General features: G+C 31.5%; 1 protein-coding gene across 3 annotated transcripts; it reads right to left on the bottom strand.

The window, feature by feature from the left end:
• Positions 1 to 4657: 4657 nt before the first annotated feature.
• Positions 4658 to 7764, bottom strand: LOC132055764 (transcription factor TCP5). 3 transcript variants are annotated; one of them, XM_059447742.1, is made up of 2 exons: positions 7317 to 7764; positions 4658 to 6889 (listed from the first exon to the last, which is right to left on the bottom strand). In XM_059447742.1, the coding sequence occupies exon 2, from the start codon at positions 6879 to 6881 to the stop codon at positions 5865 to 5867; it is 1017 nt and encodes a 338-aa protein (XP_059303725.1). In that variant the 5' UTR covers positions 6882 to 6889; positions 7317 to 7764; the 3' UTR covers positions 4658 to 5864. The 3 variants fall into 3 exon arrangements, with proteins under 3 accessions (XP_059303725.1, XP_059303723.1, XP_059303724.1); XM_059447740.1 differs by having other exon boundaries at positions 4658 to 6910; positions 7317 to 7763; XM_059447741.1 differs by lacking the exon at positions 7317 to 7764 and adding an exon at positions 7046 to 7300 and having other exon boundaries at positions 4658 to 6910.
• Between the last annotated feature and the right edge of the window lie 8425 nt (positions 7765 to 16189).

Raw genomic sequence — 16189 nt, 5'->3', positions numbered from 1 at the left:
CATATATAGATCAATTTAGATTTGCTTCCATGCCAAAGCACAATTTATGGAATTTCTGCCTAGAGTAATTTACTCCTTTTTTTTTAAAAAAAAAAAATTTCTTTTGAAATAAGGGTCAAAAACACACCCTAACTATCACTCTTTTTTGAGTTTAAATACCTAAACTATCGTAAGGTTGAAAACTACCTAAACTATTTATCTAGTTTTAAAAAACACGCAGAACTAAATGTGTGAATTCACTCTTCAAAAAGCAAAAGAAGCTGAAATTTTCTCCAAAAAATTATCCACATGGCATAAGTAATGCTATGATGGCACCTACATGGAAATTAAAAAATAATATTTTTTTTTTAAAAAAAACTGTATATTTTTTTTTTTTTTAAAACTGCATTATTTAAAAAAAAAATCAGAATTTAAAAAAAAAAATCAGAATTTAAAAAAAAAATCAGAAAAAAAAATAATTTTTGTAAAAAATTATCAAAAAATTTAGAAAATCAGAAGAAAAAAAATGATTTAAAAAATGGAAAAGTTGATTTTTTTTTAAATGTGAAAACTAAATAATCAGTTTTTTTTTTAAATAACTTTTCCATTTTTTAAACATTTTTTTTATTTTCTATAATTTTTGATATTTTTTTACAAAAATTATTATTTTTCAGTTTGTTTTTTTAAAACAAATAGTTTTTTTCTTAATTTGCATGTAGGTGCCATTGTGACATTATCTATCCACGTGTACAACACTTGACAATATTTTTATATAAAATGGAGAGTTTAGATCACATCTTGAATTCGAAATAATTTGAGGTGTGTTTTGCAAACTAGATAGTGATAGTTTAGGTAGTTTTCTCAACCTTCTGATAGTTTAGGTATGAAACTAAAAAAAAAGTGATAGTTGGGGTGTGTTTTTGACCCTTTTCTCCTTTTTTCTAGATGGACATATTTATAGGTAGACACCATTAGATAAGAGATTTAACCTAGTTGGAAAGCAACTTTGTAATTAGATTTGAGTATAATTTGATGTAATTATATAATTTTAATTAAGTAATTATTAAACTAACACAAAATTGGGCGTAATAAAGCAGGAGCAATTAGATGATAACTAATAACATAAGAAAAATTCTCAAGTCTGTGAGAATTGTTGGTGATTACACTGTAATTACAAGGTAACTTTTCAAAGTTTCTTTTCTTTTTATTTTTCAAATTTCTTTTTCTTTATACCAGTTTCTCTTATGTTACTAGTTATCAATTTACTAATATATTAAACATCTATATTTAAAAATATGTATTTTAATTACCTAGTGATAGATAATGTTTAATATTTCGTATATGCACATATATTTGTTTCACGTTAAGTTTATTCGCTCGTTCATTTTAATAGAAACTTATTTAATTTTTAGTGTTAATAATTTTTTTTTTTAAATATAAAATATCTAACCATATAATTACACTCATATGATCAAACATGACACTGCGGATTACGCTATGCCAAAACAAAGAAGTTTTTGTGACTTAATTAAGTTGTGTTATTACTAAATTGTAACAAACCTAAACTGTAATTATACTATGATTTCCGAGCACACCCCTCAATTTAGAGAATGAATCAGTATCGGACAACAGCCTCTTATAACATTTATATTATCTTAGCCTTCTGCCCTTCTCACGTGAAAATAGCATTTTCCTTCGTTGTTCAGAGGAAAAAGAGCCATTAAATATCCTAACTACTCTTACTAGATTTTCTATTTTTCTTCTTATTTTCTATTTTTCTTCTTTCACTTTATCCACCGGAAAGAAAATATCCAAAATGATCAAAAGTAATTTGAAACAAATACACCACCAGGGCATATGTTAGAATAGGATTTAACCTATATACGCGATGGATGAAAATTAATTGAACGATTAGTATAGAATTGTAGCAAGGAACTCGTCTTATTTCTTAAGTTATTCATTTCAATTTTATGGACATTACTTTATAATTATTATTTAGGTGGTCTAATAATATATAAAATCTTTCACACATTAGAATATTATAACAATGATTATATAATGGAAAGATATATACTTCATGTCAGGCGGGGGACGAAGATTTCATTATTCACGAGCTACTCCAAAATAAATTGTCTCCTTAATTATGACATACATGTCTTATAATAAAAGCAATAAATTTTATCTTCTAATGAGGACCACATGATCACCTTTTTTCCACTTTAGAGAAGGGACACCTTACCCCAAGTTGGAGTTTGCTGCTGCTATGGCCATTCTTTTAAAAAAGAATTCTTGGATCTAGTGTCAATGTTGATAATAGAGTGCTGATGCAATCCAATCTTTGTTCATTACTTATCTCCTTTCCTTTTCACCCAGTACTGTCATGCATAGAAGAATTATAGATTCCGAATGCCTTTCCTTTTCTTGCTTCCATGCTTGTACTCATTTCATTTACCCTTCCTGCTTTTCCTCTATTGGCTTCTTTATTTAGGGTTTCTTTTTAACTTGTCTCTAGTACAGTTATATACTTGAACAAGTTGGCCAACAATTTTTTTATTATAAACAGGAAAAATGATCAAATTTGCCCTTGTGTTACTCAAAAAATTGAACATTGACCTCAAATTTTTGGTATATATAATATTACTCCCACACGTTAGCAAAAAGTTTAATTTTGGCCCTCAATGATCCTAACGGGGCTCCAACCTGAAGGCAATTTTATACCATAGATAAAAGTTGAAGGGTAAATTTCGACCTTTTTCCTCGAAGGATTTGCTAACGACAGTAAATATGAAAGGACTAATTAAAAGTGTAACGAATTGAAAAATGAGCAATTTGGAAAAATACGGGGCAAAATTTGGACCTTTCCCTCTTATAAATAAGGGAATTTTACACTGTATGCCAATTATGGCAAAATATTTACTCGTTTTAGCCCATCTTTTTTTAATTAACCGCCATAGCCATTTTTTTCCTCTTCAGTTTTTTACTAGTCTTATACATTATTATACACTTTTATACAAGATTTATACATTGTCTACGGTAGATGTATAAAGTTATATATTGTTGTATAATATTGTATACTAGTCTTATACATTATTATACACTTTTATACAAGCTGTATATATTATCTACAGTAGGTGTATAAAGTTGCATTAATTGTATATTGTTATATAAAGGTGAATATTCAAGTTGGGGCCTGAAATGTTGGGTTGTAGGTTTGTAATTTAAAATATGGGCTATGAATGTGTAATTTTGACCCATAAATTGTTTATAAGTGAAATTTTCCCTATAAATAACCCATTTTATATAGTATTGTTCATTGTACCGCAGTGATACTAGCGCATGCAGATTGATTTTCCTGACTAAATTTCTTGTTTTGGAATATGAGAATACAGTAATTAAAACGATTGATCCAAAAGGAGGATAAAAACAAAATAAGAGATATAAGGCCAACTAAGTTTAGGTGAAGCAATTTTTTTTTTTAATAACCGTAGACTATAGTGTTCCGATCAATTTGCACGCACTTTGCTCAAGCATTTTTTGTTTAATTTTTTGACAACTACGATGTCGGACCTCAACTAATTTTGTGAGTGTACATGCCATGCACCTTCTCAAGCAGTTTTTGTTTTATTGACAACTGAGTTGGACTAGTTTACGTCTGAACTCGACTAATTTCATGAGATACATGCTACGTACCTTCCACCGGCACAAGTGCTCAAGCTGTGTTGCATCTCTAGTTTAATCACTAACTTATTTTGATTAGACATTAGTGAAGTAGTTGATGAGCGTAGGGGGTGGACTTTATCATGCAATGCATGCGTAGAAACGTATATACCTTCCTAAATGGCTACTGCTATTCTACTATACTAATACTATCAAAAGTTGGTTAATTAGTTGGGACTTGAGAGGTTAGGTCGGCAAATAGAGTGTATAGGAATAATATTAGTAACAAATTAAGAATAAGTTCTTTAATATGCAGGCACTTTCACAGATGGGCAGGTCATAAATTTAACTTCGTTAGTACATTCTGTTCATAATGAAATATATTTTCAAACTCCAGGAATCAACTTTTACATGCTTATTACTGGTCCTTACTTCGTTGTGGTCTCACAAACAATTAATTAAGTCCTCCGGCCATCTAATTAACTCAGACTCCTAGGTTCATAGTTCGATTAAATTACAGTAACTAGCAATTAGGATTAGTGAAATAAACTGATGGCAAATTTTAGAGAAATTAACAGCTATATGGATAACAATAAAATAGTAAGAAAAGCAAGTCATGATCAGTACTCTTATTTAGTTTTTGGGATAACTTGTTTACTTCTTAAAAAATCACTCTGACATATTTCATATTACTCTTCCAATTCTTGCTATGAGATGTGCCCTCAACATCTCTGCTGGATGAAAACATTCCTTACATCTATAGAATTTAGATGACAGGTAAATATTCTATGAATAGCTTGCATCAAACATAAAAGAAGGATATATGTGGCAATTGCCCGTTCTCCCGCAACTTAATTATAACATAATTTGATAAAGAGAACTCATAAACATTTAACTTCGTTAGGACATCATATTCAAAGGAAATACTCGTGTGTTTCTTCGATATATCTCACTTGTTTCCCTTAAATTGTGACGTAGCATCTTCAGAAGTAATAACCAATAAATTTCCAAAAATATGTAGTAAAACAACGGTTCAACTTCATTTTAGACCTTGTGGTATTAGTCTACCGTGTACAATTTGGAAAAGGGAAATAAATTCATATACAAGATGTAACAACTTTCGCGCAATCCAGGAACCATTAATAATAAAATTCATACTTACAAGAGCAAAACTTTGAGACATCTAAGAAGTATTTCTAATTGTTTGCTGAAAGAACAACATACTGGAAATTTACAATAAACTTCGTCTAAACCTAATTGGATATGAGAGAAATTGGATATGTGAGAAGCTTTTCGCTCCCTACTAGTTACAATAAAGAAGATGAAAAATAAGATCTATAATTAGTGCGCAGCTAAATACGCAGTGGCGGAGCAAGAAATTTATATAAAGTATTTAGAAAAATTATAGGATGTTAAAGCTGTGATTTGAAACCTATGAACTTATGAAGCAACTTTTGTAGCTCCTTTGCAACTACACTAGAATCTTTTTTCATGCCAAGGGGATTCAACAATTTGCCTATACCTTTACTCTATTGCCCTTCCACAATTTACATATAATCAAAAATAATTATCTTTACTCTATTTGCCCTTCCCTCTATTTAGCTACGCCACTGTAAATACGATATGTTCCGTATCTTTTGTATCAATTTTACTTAAACAAAATTGAGCTTGAATATTTTGATTATCTTTTAAAAAAAATTTATTGGCTAAACAAATGGCGTGGCACTTAGAAAGGGCTTGATCAGTATGACAACTGCTTATTTTAAGCAAAATGAAAACACTGATGCTAAAGACACGTTCAATTTGTATAAATGGTTAATCCAATTCTAATGATAAAAGAAGCTAACACCCAGAATGTAGAATTTATACCACTTAGAATCACAAGAAAAACTACAAATAGAAACTTACTGTCTTTGATTATTAATATTGTGTATTTCAGTAAAGAGGTAGAACTTTATAAACGTATATAGTACTAGAAATAGGATGAAATAGGATCTCTTACTGTATTAGTTGCACCTGTGAAGAATGTAGCATGATTGTGTTTGATCATGTCAATCCAGGACAAGGTTAATTCAAAATATCTGAAGTAAAGAAGAATCATTTCCTTCACTTGTCTTCAAGAGAATTCGAGTGATTTGGGAGTGCTCCTCCTCCCCGGATTTGCCAACATCTTTGACTTGGCCTCAACGCACCTCACTAGATACTACAATTTCTAATTATCGCCGCCTTCATGCATGTGTTTGATTATCATCATCATCATCTCTTGAAGTAGTCCACCGGGGAGCATCATTAAGACTGAACGGTTTCAAGTTAAGAGTTGGCATCACAAGTGGATTTGGAAGGACCTGTTGTGAATTTGAGCTGAAGAAATTGAAATGGTTCAGCTGCACCCTCGAATCACTCTCAACCGGATAATTAGTCATATAAGGAGAAACAATAGGTTGAAATGTTGAAGCTGTTGGATTGAAATATAACTGAGAACTTGAAGGAAAAGGCGAGGACGATGCCAACGATAGAGGAAAACCATTTTGAGATTCTTCTATTAGGGATGAAAACGAATTGTGTCCAAAATTAGCTAAAGACAAATTCGAGTTAGGCTCCCAATGACAGTACGGATTATAGGGCATGCCTGGTAAATTAGAAGATCGATTGCCTAATGGAAAGAAGCTTTGCCCTCCGATATTTGGTTCCTCATTTGAAGCAATTGACTTGTTTTTCCCAGATGTGCCTGATTCTGTATCAATTGCCATGGTTTTCTCTCTCAAACTAGCTTCACCAAAATGACGATCATCGCCTATTTTATCTTTCAAATAGTGTGAATTGGCGTTGAACAAGTGAGAACGAAGTTGTTGGAGATCATGAACCGATTCCTGAGGCGGTTGTTGGAACCGAGTGAAGTATTCTGGAGGTACTGGAAGTGGTGGAAGCTTATCAATGTCGTGTTTAGTTGCTTCGAGTAACCAATCTACAACTTTGCTAGGTTGGCTGAGCCCAAGCCTATCTTGGAGTTCATACAATTGAATTGCAGTTGGCACTGAAAGTCTAATTCTCCTGTCTCTAAGCCCCCTTATTGTGCACACCTTACTGTGCCTATCTTTCCCTCCCAAAGTACGCGACACACGTACTATTCTTGGGTTTTTAAAGCCTCCCCACTGCCTTGAACTTGATGGAGTAGTCCTTGAGCTCAATTTATTGGTTTCACCGGATTCTTGCTTCGTCTGAAAATTGTTTCCACTTGAATTCATGATATTATCTGTCATTTTTCATCATCGATCTGCAAGAAATCAACAACACAACGAAAAGTATCAAGCATGCATCTATTAGATCGAGAAAAATATTACTTCAGAAATGAAGTTAAATTGCAAATTATGCTGCAACAAAAGAGGAATGAATATAAGGAGATCAATACCCTGTCAAGAGAAGACTATGCGAAAATTTTCTTGTGTAGATCCTAGCTTCTGTGCAATTTGGATAAATTTGGAGTTGTGAAGAAAATTAGGGTTGATCTTTGGAACTCGTAAGTTCCATCAACAAATTGAACCTCCAAAATAATTTTACTAAAAAGCAAGATTTTGTAAGAATGACTAAGATCTAAAAATCTTCCTATGAATGGAAGATGGTTTAAGATTTTTTATAAACAATAAAAAAGTTATAAAAGGTCACAATTAAGTTGAACTCACATTAGGTTTTGCAGAAGATAAAGTACAACTTGTCTCTTTGATTTTAATTTGAGCAGCTAGCACAACCTCGACATGGAAGAACTCTTTGATAACTGATAACATTTATGTTCTCTTATAATTTCTCCGAGGCTTGCATCAAAATGAGTTGTTGGAGCAAATTTGACCAAGAAAACAGCTTGTCCAGAGAATACTTAACAGGATAAGTTATGGTTTGGGGAAAAAGAAGAAATGTTAAGATTCTCACTGTGTCATATTTCAAAAAGGAAGGTAGAAATGTGGCAAATCCTTCGCCATATGTCGCTTACACGTGCTGACATGTAAATTTGATCAATAGGGTTAATAAGAATAAGTTTAAGTTCTTACATTGATGACATATACTAAATCTTTACACTATCAATTAAATTGACCTACTACATCATGTAACTCAATATGCTAGTTAAATAATGTATATGATTCAAATGCATTAGAAGTTCAATTTCTCGCATTTAGACTACTCCATGTTGAATAAAATGTTTTGGCAATGAATTACTATCAATAAACTAGTCATTCTAGCAGTTTCACGTTTACATTTTCAGTTGTCATACTAATTAATGATGCTACAAAAGAAAGGTACGCTGTTAACCTCACAAAGGACCACCCTAGAGTTAGAAAAAGAAAGGGCTTACTGCTTTCCTGCTAACCACTACTAGTAGAGCAGTAGTACAATATAAATGGCGAATCATCTGAACCACTCATCTGTCCCAATTTATATTGCTCTTTCCTTTTTGTCCGTCTCTACTCGCAAGTAAATGGATTCATTTTCATATTTAAAATAATTTAAATTTAAGTTCTTCTAACCTTTAACGAAATATAATTTATAGTCGTACAAATATGTATGATATATTTTAAACCACAAATTCAAAAATAGTTCTTTCTTTGTTAAACTCCGTACAACATTACATAAAATGGGATGAAATAACTACTCCATGCTTGCCTCGAAATATAAGAAATCTTTGACAAAAGTAATTGGTAGTACGGTACCATGTATCTTATTTTCCTTTAGAAGAAAACTATATTTGTTTCTGAATCTTTTAAAAGATGCTGAAACAGCTAATTTACATGATCATAAAGAAGAAACATTAATGCCAGACACTAAATGAGAATGGTCAGTAATTATTTAAATCTATCAAATTGAAAAATTAATTAATAATTAGATAAACTTGCGGACAGTGGTATATATACATCCCAAAGTTGTGGTTCATGCTGTAGGAGTTTTTCATTAGCTGGAGAAATTTTATTGTATTGAAAGAAGAAGCTATGCTCATGTAGAGGAGGGACCAACCAATAATATAGAAGCTCTTAAAAGACTTGCCACTTAGTATACAGAAAAAGGACCACTTCTATTTTGCAGTGAGATTTTTGTATGCAGGAGCAACTAGGACTTTGCTAACTTAAACCAGCTACTTAACTAATTAATTATCACCCATTTGTTTTCTTCACGTCTTGTATGGTACTAAAAAGGAACTATACCAGTGTTTAACATTTGAATGCACTTTGTATAAGTCCTAAAGAGCACCGGTCTTCTGCAAAATCATGAATTCCTAATAATTACTGTAGAAAGACAAGGACAATTAAAAAAAAAAAAATCAAATTCCAATCAACTGTTCCATTGGGTAACTGTCGAATTAAAGAATAATCAAATTCCAATCAACTGTTCCATTGGGTAACTCTCGAAGGAAAGGTACCACTGCATCAGCAGAACTATGTATACATATGCAAGAAAAATTAAAATATAACTATACATAAAGTAAGATTACACTCATCCTGAATTCGCTGACTCTAACATAGGCGGAGCCAAGATTTGAAATTATGAGTTCTGAACTTGCATGCTATCATACTCATAGCCCTTTTTTTTTTTTTTTATAATATTGAAGAGATGAAGGAAAAACGGGGAGGTAATCACAGAGTGGGGAATCAAACCTTCACCAACTAGACTACTAAGATTCTCTTATAGCTTGTTTTAGTCCATAAGTTTGCAATTAAATACTTATTCATACTTAATATAAATACAGGATATAAGCAAAAGCTACTGGATTTGTTCCGTAAGGACTACCCGAAACTGTATAACACAGTTGATTGACACAGGAAAAAAGGTCGGGGAGAGGTACTGTGGTCCGGAGAGAACTAAATTGATGTGTGGAGTAAACCCTAATGAAAACAGTTAAAAGGATGTTTTTACAGGCTGCAGCTTATTATAAGGACTAGACTTGGCTACAATCATAGCAGGCCAAAAGCTAATATCATTACTGAATTTGTAGCCATAATTGAGCATGAAAAAGCACCTAATATTTAGAACCCTAGCTACAAATTAAGATTGCAAGTTGCTAGTAAATTTTCAACAAGTAAATCCCAACTAATTAACTCCTAGGTTAAGCTACCAAATTTTCTAATTTCTCCTTCTACCTTCTCCAGGAGAAACATATTCTTCTAATTTGTGCTTGAATTAAGTGAAATCAAATATAGGGCAAAGCAAGAAAAAGAGAATAGAAAGAAAAAAACAAAACAAATATAAGCAAGTAATCATAAATGGATGATTAACTAACTGCCCCACAGTGTAAGAAATAAGAAATAATAAAGGGAGGATCCCCATAGATAACTATCTGTTATTTTTTGCAGACTAACAGAATGAATAATGGACTGTGCTAGCTACGAACTGCTAAATTTCAAGCCCCGAAAGAGCTGATAAACTGTCAGTTCCATTTTTTTTTTTAAAACTTATAACAGATGATACAGTCTGCAGTTCCTCTCTCTCTGTTCAATTAAAACTCCTCCTCTTTAATTTTGTTGATATTGGTATTAGAGAAGAAAATCATGTAGTACAAATTATTGGTAGGTTTCAGTAATTTCTTAACTATTTATTCCTAACAGTTTGGTCCTTTAATTTATCAAAAGTGCATACTTTAATTTTGGTTTCCGTTAAATTTAATGGAACTGTGCAAAAAAAAATTGGTGTACACTCACATTTAGAGGTATAATTTTTTTTTTTTTTTTTTTTTGCAAATTCTGCTATTTTAGTCTATTTCTAGAGTTTGATAAAGCTTTTTAAGGTGAAATTTTTGCTAAGGCTGATCCGTTCGTCAAGTTTGAAGCAGTTCTACCGAGAAGGTTTCCAGTATGGATGTTCTTTTTTAAGGGGTTATGCACGGCCTCTTTATTGTTAGTAAAACTAATCCAGTAGACTAAGAAATGATTTCATTAATCTTAACTTCATTTTTCGTTTTATTCTCAAATAGATACTGTACATATGGGGTTCGATCTACTAGCCAGTTGTATATACGTAGTGTCACTTTCAGTTCAGACAGTTGCACCCCTCAACCCAATACAGTATCTCAAGTTCACACTGCCACACTTCATGCTTATTTTACAATTACACCTTTCTTGTTCCTTTCTATCGAAGGAAGAAAATGAAAAAGAAGAGAAGGGGCAGACGTGATGAATTCAATGATAAATGCATGCTTCCAATAATGCAATTACTTTGCAGAAAAAAAGCGAAACTGCTAGTCCCTCCTATATTTCTACTCATAACCAACACCCCACACCCCTAAGATCCTCAACGGTATATCCAAGTTCAGGGGTAATTAAGATTACTAATATAGGAGTTGTGCTTTAAGGAAATCTGAAACACGTCAAATTTGAGAGGGGGTCTTTAATTCTACCTAAATTTAAAAATAAAAAAAATAAAAAAAAACGAATTATTCACACTCGATATCTACATTAAATTACCATGATCATTAAGTGGAAGATTATTTTAGTGATAGTATATATTACTGCTAGTGTACTTGTCCGCACTTCGCGCGGTTAAAAAAAAATTAAAACAAAGTTGAAACTAATGTGATCACTTTTATAAAAGAAAACTATTTTTTTATTAGTCATAAATATTCTAAAAATTTCTAAAAAGAGAACCTATAAAAAAAATTAGATTAAATATGAAATTTCATTTAAGAAATTAGTATATCTGAACTTGAAAAAGTAAAATATTAAAATAAAGCTAATGAAAAAGAAAAAGATGGTAGCGTTATAATCTTGGGATGTAAACTTGAGATTTGACCTCCTTTATAGAAACCGATTCGAACGACTAAGTTGAAAAATTCTTTTACAAAATTTAATTTAATTTTCTATAAATTAATGATATGCATATAGATATATAATTTTCTTGTATATTTAATTTTGTTTAGTTAACCTAATATCTTCTTTTGGTGATTTTGCTTTATTTTTTATAAAAAGGAAAAAATGGTTAAAAAAAAAAGGACAAATAAAGTAAACTTTTATTTCAGCCAACTCTAAATATGGAACAAACTAAATTTGAATCGCTTTCTTCACAACTTCAATCTCAGCCAACTTTGTATATGGAACTTCCCTTCCCTTTCTTTTTCCTCTTTGTTTGTTTTATTTCCTTTTTTATACTGCTATTTTTTCCTCCAAATATTATGCAAATTCCCAAAAATCAGGAAAGTGGTTATGCAAAATCCCCCAAAATCAGTACTTTCCTGCTATGCTCTTATCTCTCCTATAAATTCGAACGGTTATTTTCTACTTTGATATATAAATTCAAAGTGCTTCAATGGAAAAATTTGAGAGATGACAGAAACAAAAAAAAGAAGGGAAAAACAACATTCAAACAAATCAGTATAGGAAAATATGCAAATTGGTCGTAGCATCATGGGGGAAAGAAAGTACGTTTACACAAGTCCATAAAGAAAGGTATATCAAATTGATTGGCTTATGGAAGAAATTTCTACAATGCTCTGGCCCTTGCTTCTTTTTTCTTCTTGCTTCACTTCATGATATTCACGAAATTTTAAACCCCTAGCGTTAGCTGACTCCCTTTGCCATGTTCACGTCATCGTTGTCAAAGGAGAGCTAATTGTATAGTAGTATATATTTAAATAGTATGATAATGGCTTGATTTTAGAAATTGGCCTTCGATTGCTAATGGCTTTCCCTTGACCACATTCATTTTAACGATAAACCTATCTATGCTAAGCCGTATTGCACGAGATTTAGATGGATTTGGTGTCTGTTTATATAGTGTTCAAAATATAATGGTGAAAATCCTTTTCAAATTCTATAATTAATTACTGATGCATATTGTATATAGCAATAACTGAAAGAATTTGGAGGAATCCATAATGATAAAAAGGGTAACCGAAAGAATAATCAATGATATAACTGTAGCTCTATGTAAATGCTAATTGCTCCATTATATTCACTATTTCAGTTACTTAGGTTATTCCCTTTGAAAACAAGACAATTAATATTTATTTAACATGAAAAATTAAAAAAAGGCCAAAAAAAGGAGATAAAAGATAAATAGTAATGCTGGTCATAGGGAGATGTCACATCACCTTATCTACATCTTTTTTATATTATATATAGATTAATTCACTATAATTACTTAGTGATATATAAAGGTGTATATTAAAGACACATATCATGTAGTATTATTTATATAATGTAAACATCGATGAGAGTTTTTTTTTGGCCACATGTCTGTTTCTTTCTTCTGTACTTGCAATAAAACGCATCAACAGGCTGTTCTAGATCTTGATCAAATGAAAATTACACAAGTCCTTCGATATGTCTTGGAAAGGGCATTGGGAAAGTAGCAAAGCTGAGGTATCAAAAAAAAAAAATTAAGGTTCTAACTCTAATTTTTCCAAAAAGGAAAAAAGAAAACTTTAATTTTACCATATAACTTGCAATTTGTGCTGAATCTAGAAGTTTTTTTTTTATCAGCGTTTATAATTCTCCTTAGAGGAATTACTTGTATATTCATTATGTATTAAAACAAAACAAAAAAAGAGGATAAAAATCGGGCTTCTAGAAGGTGTAATTAACTGATTTGCCTCTCCTGACTTTCTATCAAACAAGTCCTTTGACATTGGATCCAAATTATTCTTGTATACCCCAGAAATGAAATTTTACTTTTCGTAATTAATAAAAATGGCCTGACTCTATCCTCAAATTTATGTCATGTCGAGTACTTAAGCTGGATAGATTATGACTTTTAATAATCTAAAACCTATAATATATACTTTAATGATTTACGACTTTCACCTCATAATAAAGAACTAGATCACCCATAGCATAATTAAAATGTAGGCTAATATACAATCAAGACAATATCTCCTTAATCAAAAAGGCTAATTTCGTCGTACGTTTCTATTTATTTCTTTGGACACATAAAATTTCGGTCGAATCAAATGTATTAAGATTGTCTTAACTTGTTTGTGTTCTCAACATTACCAAATAATATGACAATCAAGACTTCTTTGAGCTAGCTAATTGTGATTTTCACTTCATTAATTACATGTAGTCTAGATAAAAAGCATGAATCGTGGAATCATAATTAAGACCGAAGAGGCATTTTGTTGAAATGAAATCGTTAAACACCAGTCCGGCACGCGATTGGATTTTTTCTGCCCTCCTTTAAACTGCATCTCCAAATCATTCATAATTGCCGTCCTTTTCTATTAATCGCTTGTATTAAATTTTTTTTTTTTCTTTTACTTGTCTACTTTAGCAATTTAAGCTCCAGTTTGGCCATAGATTTTGAATTGAAACTTGAGTTTTTAAAGTTGTGATTTTTGAAACATGAAGTTGCGTTTGGACAGGTATTTTACTTGGAAAAAAAAATTGAAGTTTTGTGAGTGGAAGTCCCAAAAACTGGTCCGGACTAGCTTTTGAAACTTGAAATTTTTTTGAAGAGAGATTTTCAAAATTTTATCCAAAATCTATGGCCAAATAGATATTTGAAGATAAATATTTTAAAATCTTATCTAAAATCTATGACCAAACGCTACCTAAGAGAGATTTTTTAAAATATTATTCTTATCACTAAGTAACTAATGACAGAATTATAGTCAAATTTAAAGTTTTATAGCATAGTTAGTATGGGTAATTTAATAAAACAAATACTTGTGTATAATTTTTTAAGGGAAGTACCAAGGCAAATACAGGACTAGTAAAAGAAAATTGAGAGATTATTATTATCTTAATTTGTTCCATTCAATACGATACTCTTCCTTCTTCGATATTTGGAAGATTTTACTAATAATTTCATTTTACTTTAATGTCATTGTATATTTAAGACTGCAGATAAGTAATAAAGAGTATTTTAGTAAACTTTTTTCATTTTTATTTTCTTTCTTTACAATCCCAAACGTCATATCAATTACTCCTAAATGAAACAGAGAGTATTAAAAATGTTTTCGAGAATAGTGTAATTGGGGAAGACAGCAACTGAATTCTCCGAACATCACTAAAATTCTAAAGTCGGCAGAAAAAGAAAACAGCCTTAATTTGACAACGTTAAAGTAATAGGCCTGTCAAATTAGGAATTTGTGTTCGACCTATTTGGCAATCAAATTATCAAGGCCATAATTGATAATTTTTTTTAACTTCATCTTGGTCTAACTTTATGTAACAACCTCCAAATAAAAACACTCACAATAATAGAAGAAGATTGATTGTTGAATTAATAACCAAAATACTAAAGAGAAATTACATAATCATAGAAGAGCAATAACTGAAGAAAGGATGAGAAGCAGAACTTAGAGAAAGGGGTTGAGAGATACAGAGTTTGCCTAAGCATAATCATAATTGCATAAACCGTTCTTCTAAGCTATGGTCCTTTTAACCAGTTGTTAATTGGGCCTGAGTCCCAAATCAACCTTTGTGAAGGCCTTCCAGTTCTATTGCTACTTCTCGGCCCCGTAATGGGTTGTGTGACATTGGGCTGGTGTTGGTTCATAATACTTTATACTGGAACTTCTATAACAGCTATTAGATTAATATTTTTTTGTTCTTTATCATCTTTTAAATTATATATTTGAGCTTTTTCTGTTTTTTAAAATTATCGGCATTTGGGGTGTGCCGCCATGACTTTATGGTTTCCAAATCTTTGGATTTAAATGCTAACGCCCCCAATAGTGGGTGAGTTTATATTTGAGCTTCTTTCTTTGTCGTGCGCCTTTTTCCTAATCAACAAAACTAATTAGTTGGAACACAATTAGAAGACTTGTATAAGTAGAGAAGTAGGACATTAAATATTTTACCTTTAGAAAATGTAAAGTTATTTCCTAATTCCCAGAGAAAAGTAACTTATGTACATTACAGAGAAGATTAGCATGGTCTGATACAAGATTGACACTCACAAATCGAGAAATAGTAGTACAATTTTTTGACAGAAAAAGAAGAAGTAATGTTCTGTAAAGTGAGAGCACCACAATACATGGTTTTGGGTTTTAAAACTCAGGCCATCAAATGGGCTTGGGTATTTACTGGTTCGTTCAATGGGCTTTGGACAGGGGAATTTGAAAGAAACTCAATCGATAGTATGCATTAATTAATTACCAATTTTGAAAATGTTTTGAACATTCTACTGTAGTTTTTCACTTTTCAGTCTTAATAAAACCGTTGCTAACTCGGCAAACTCCTAGTATTTCTTTTCCTTGTTTAACACTGAACTATTATGTGTAATTGGACAACTAATCTAGGCACGTGTAGTAGCAAGTGAAAGATTTTATTCTCTTCTGTTTCTTAATAATGGAGCAGCTTCATGCAATTTTCTTATACTACTATCAAAGAAAATGTGACCATTCTAAGCTACTGTAGCCCGTATCACCTTTGTTCTTTCTCGTCAAGCTTTTCTCCTCATCCTACTACCTTCATGTTATGAAATGCATCAATGACATTCATTATAGTATAGATGATGGTACAAAGAGAAAGCCCTGGTTAGAAGCTTGCTAAGCTTCTAACCGTTTGTTGAGTTCCCACATCGGCTCATGAGCTAGCTTTTCGGGTTGAGTTAGGCTCAAAATCCATTTCTTACC

Source organism: Lycium ferocissimum, chromosome 5, assembly GCF_029784015.1.
Source record: "Lycium ferocissimum isolate CSIRO_LF1 chromosome 5, AGI_CSIRO_Lferr_CH_V1, whole genome shotgun sequence".
NCBI classification, from domain to species: Eukaryota; Viridiplantae; Streptophyta; class Magnoliopsida; order Solanales; family Solanaceae; genus Lycium; species Lycium ferocissimum.
Note: the sequence above shows the minus strand (reverse complement) of the source record. Positions and strands in the feature narration are given on the sequence as shown.

Coding starts and splice junctions, on each gene's coding strand:
- LOC132055764 (XM_059447740.1), bottom strand. CDS start 6,896: ATGACAGATAATATCATGAATTCAAGTGGAAACAATTTTCAGACGAAG.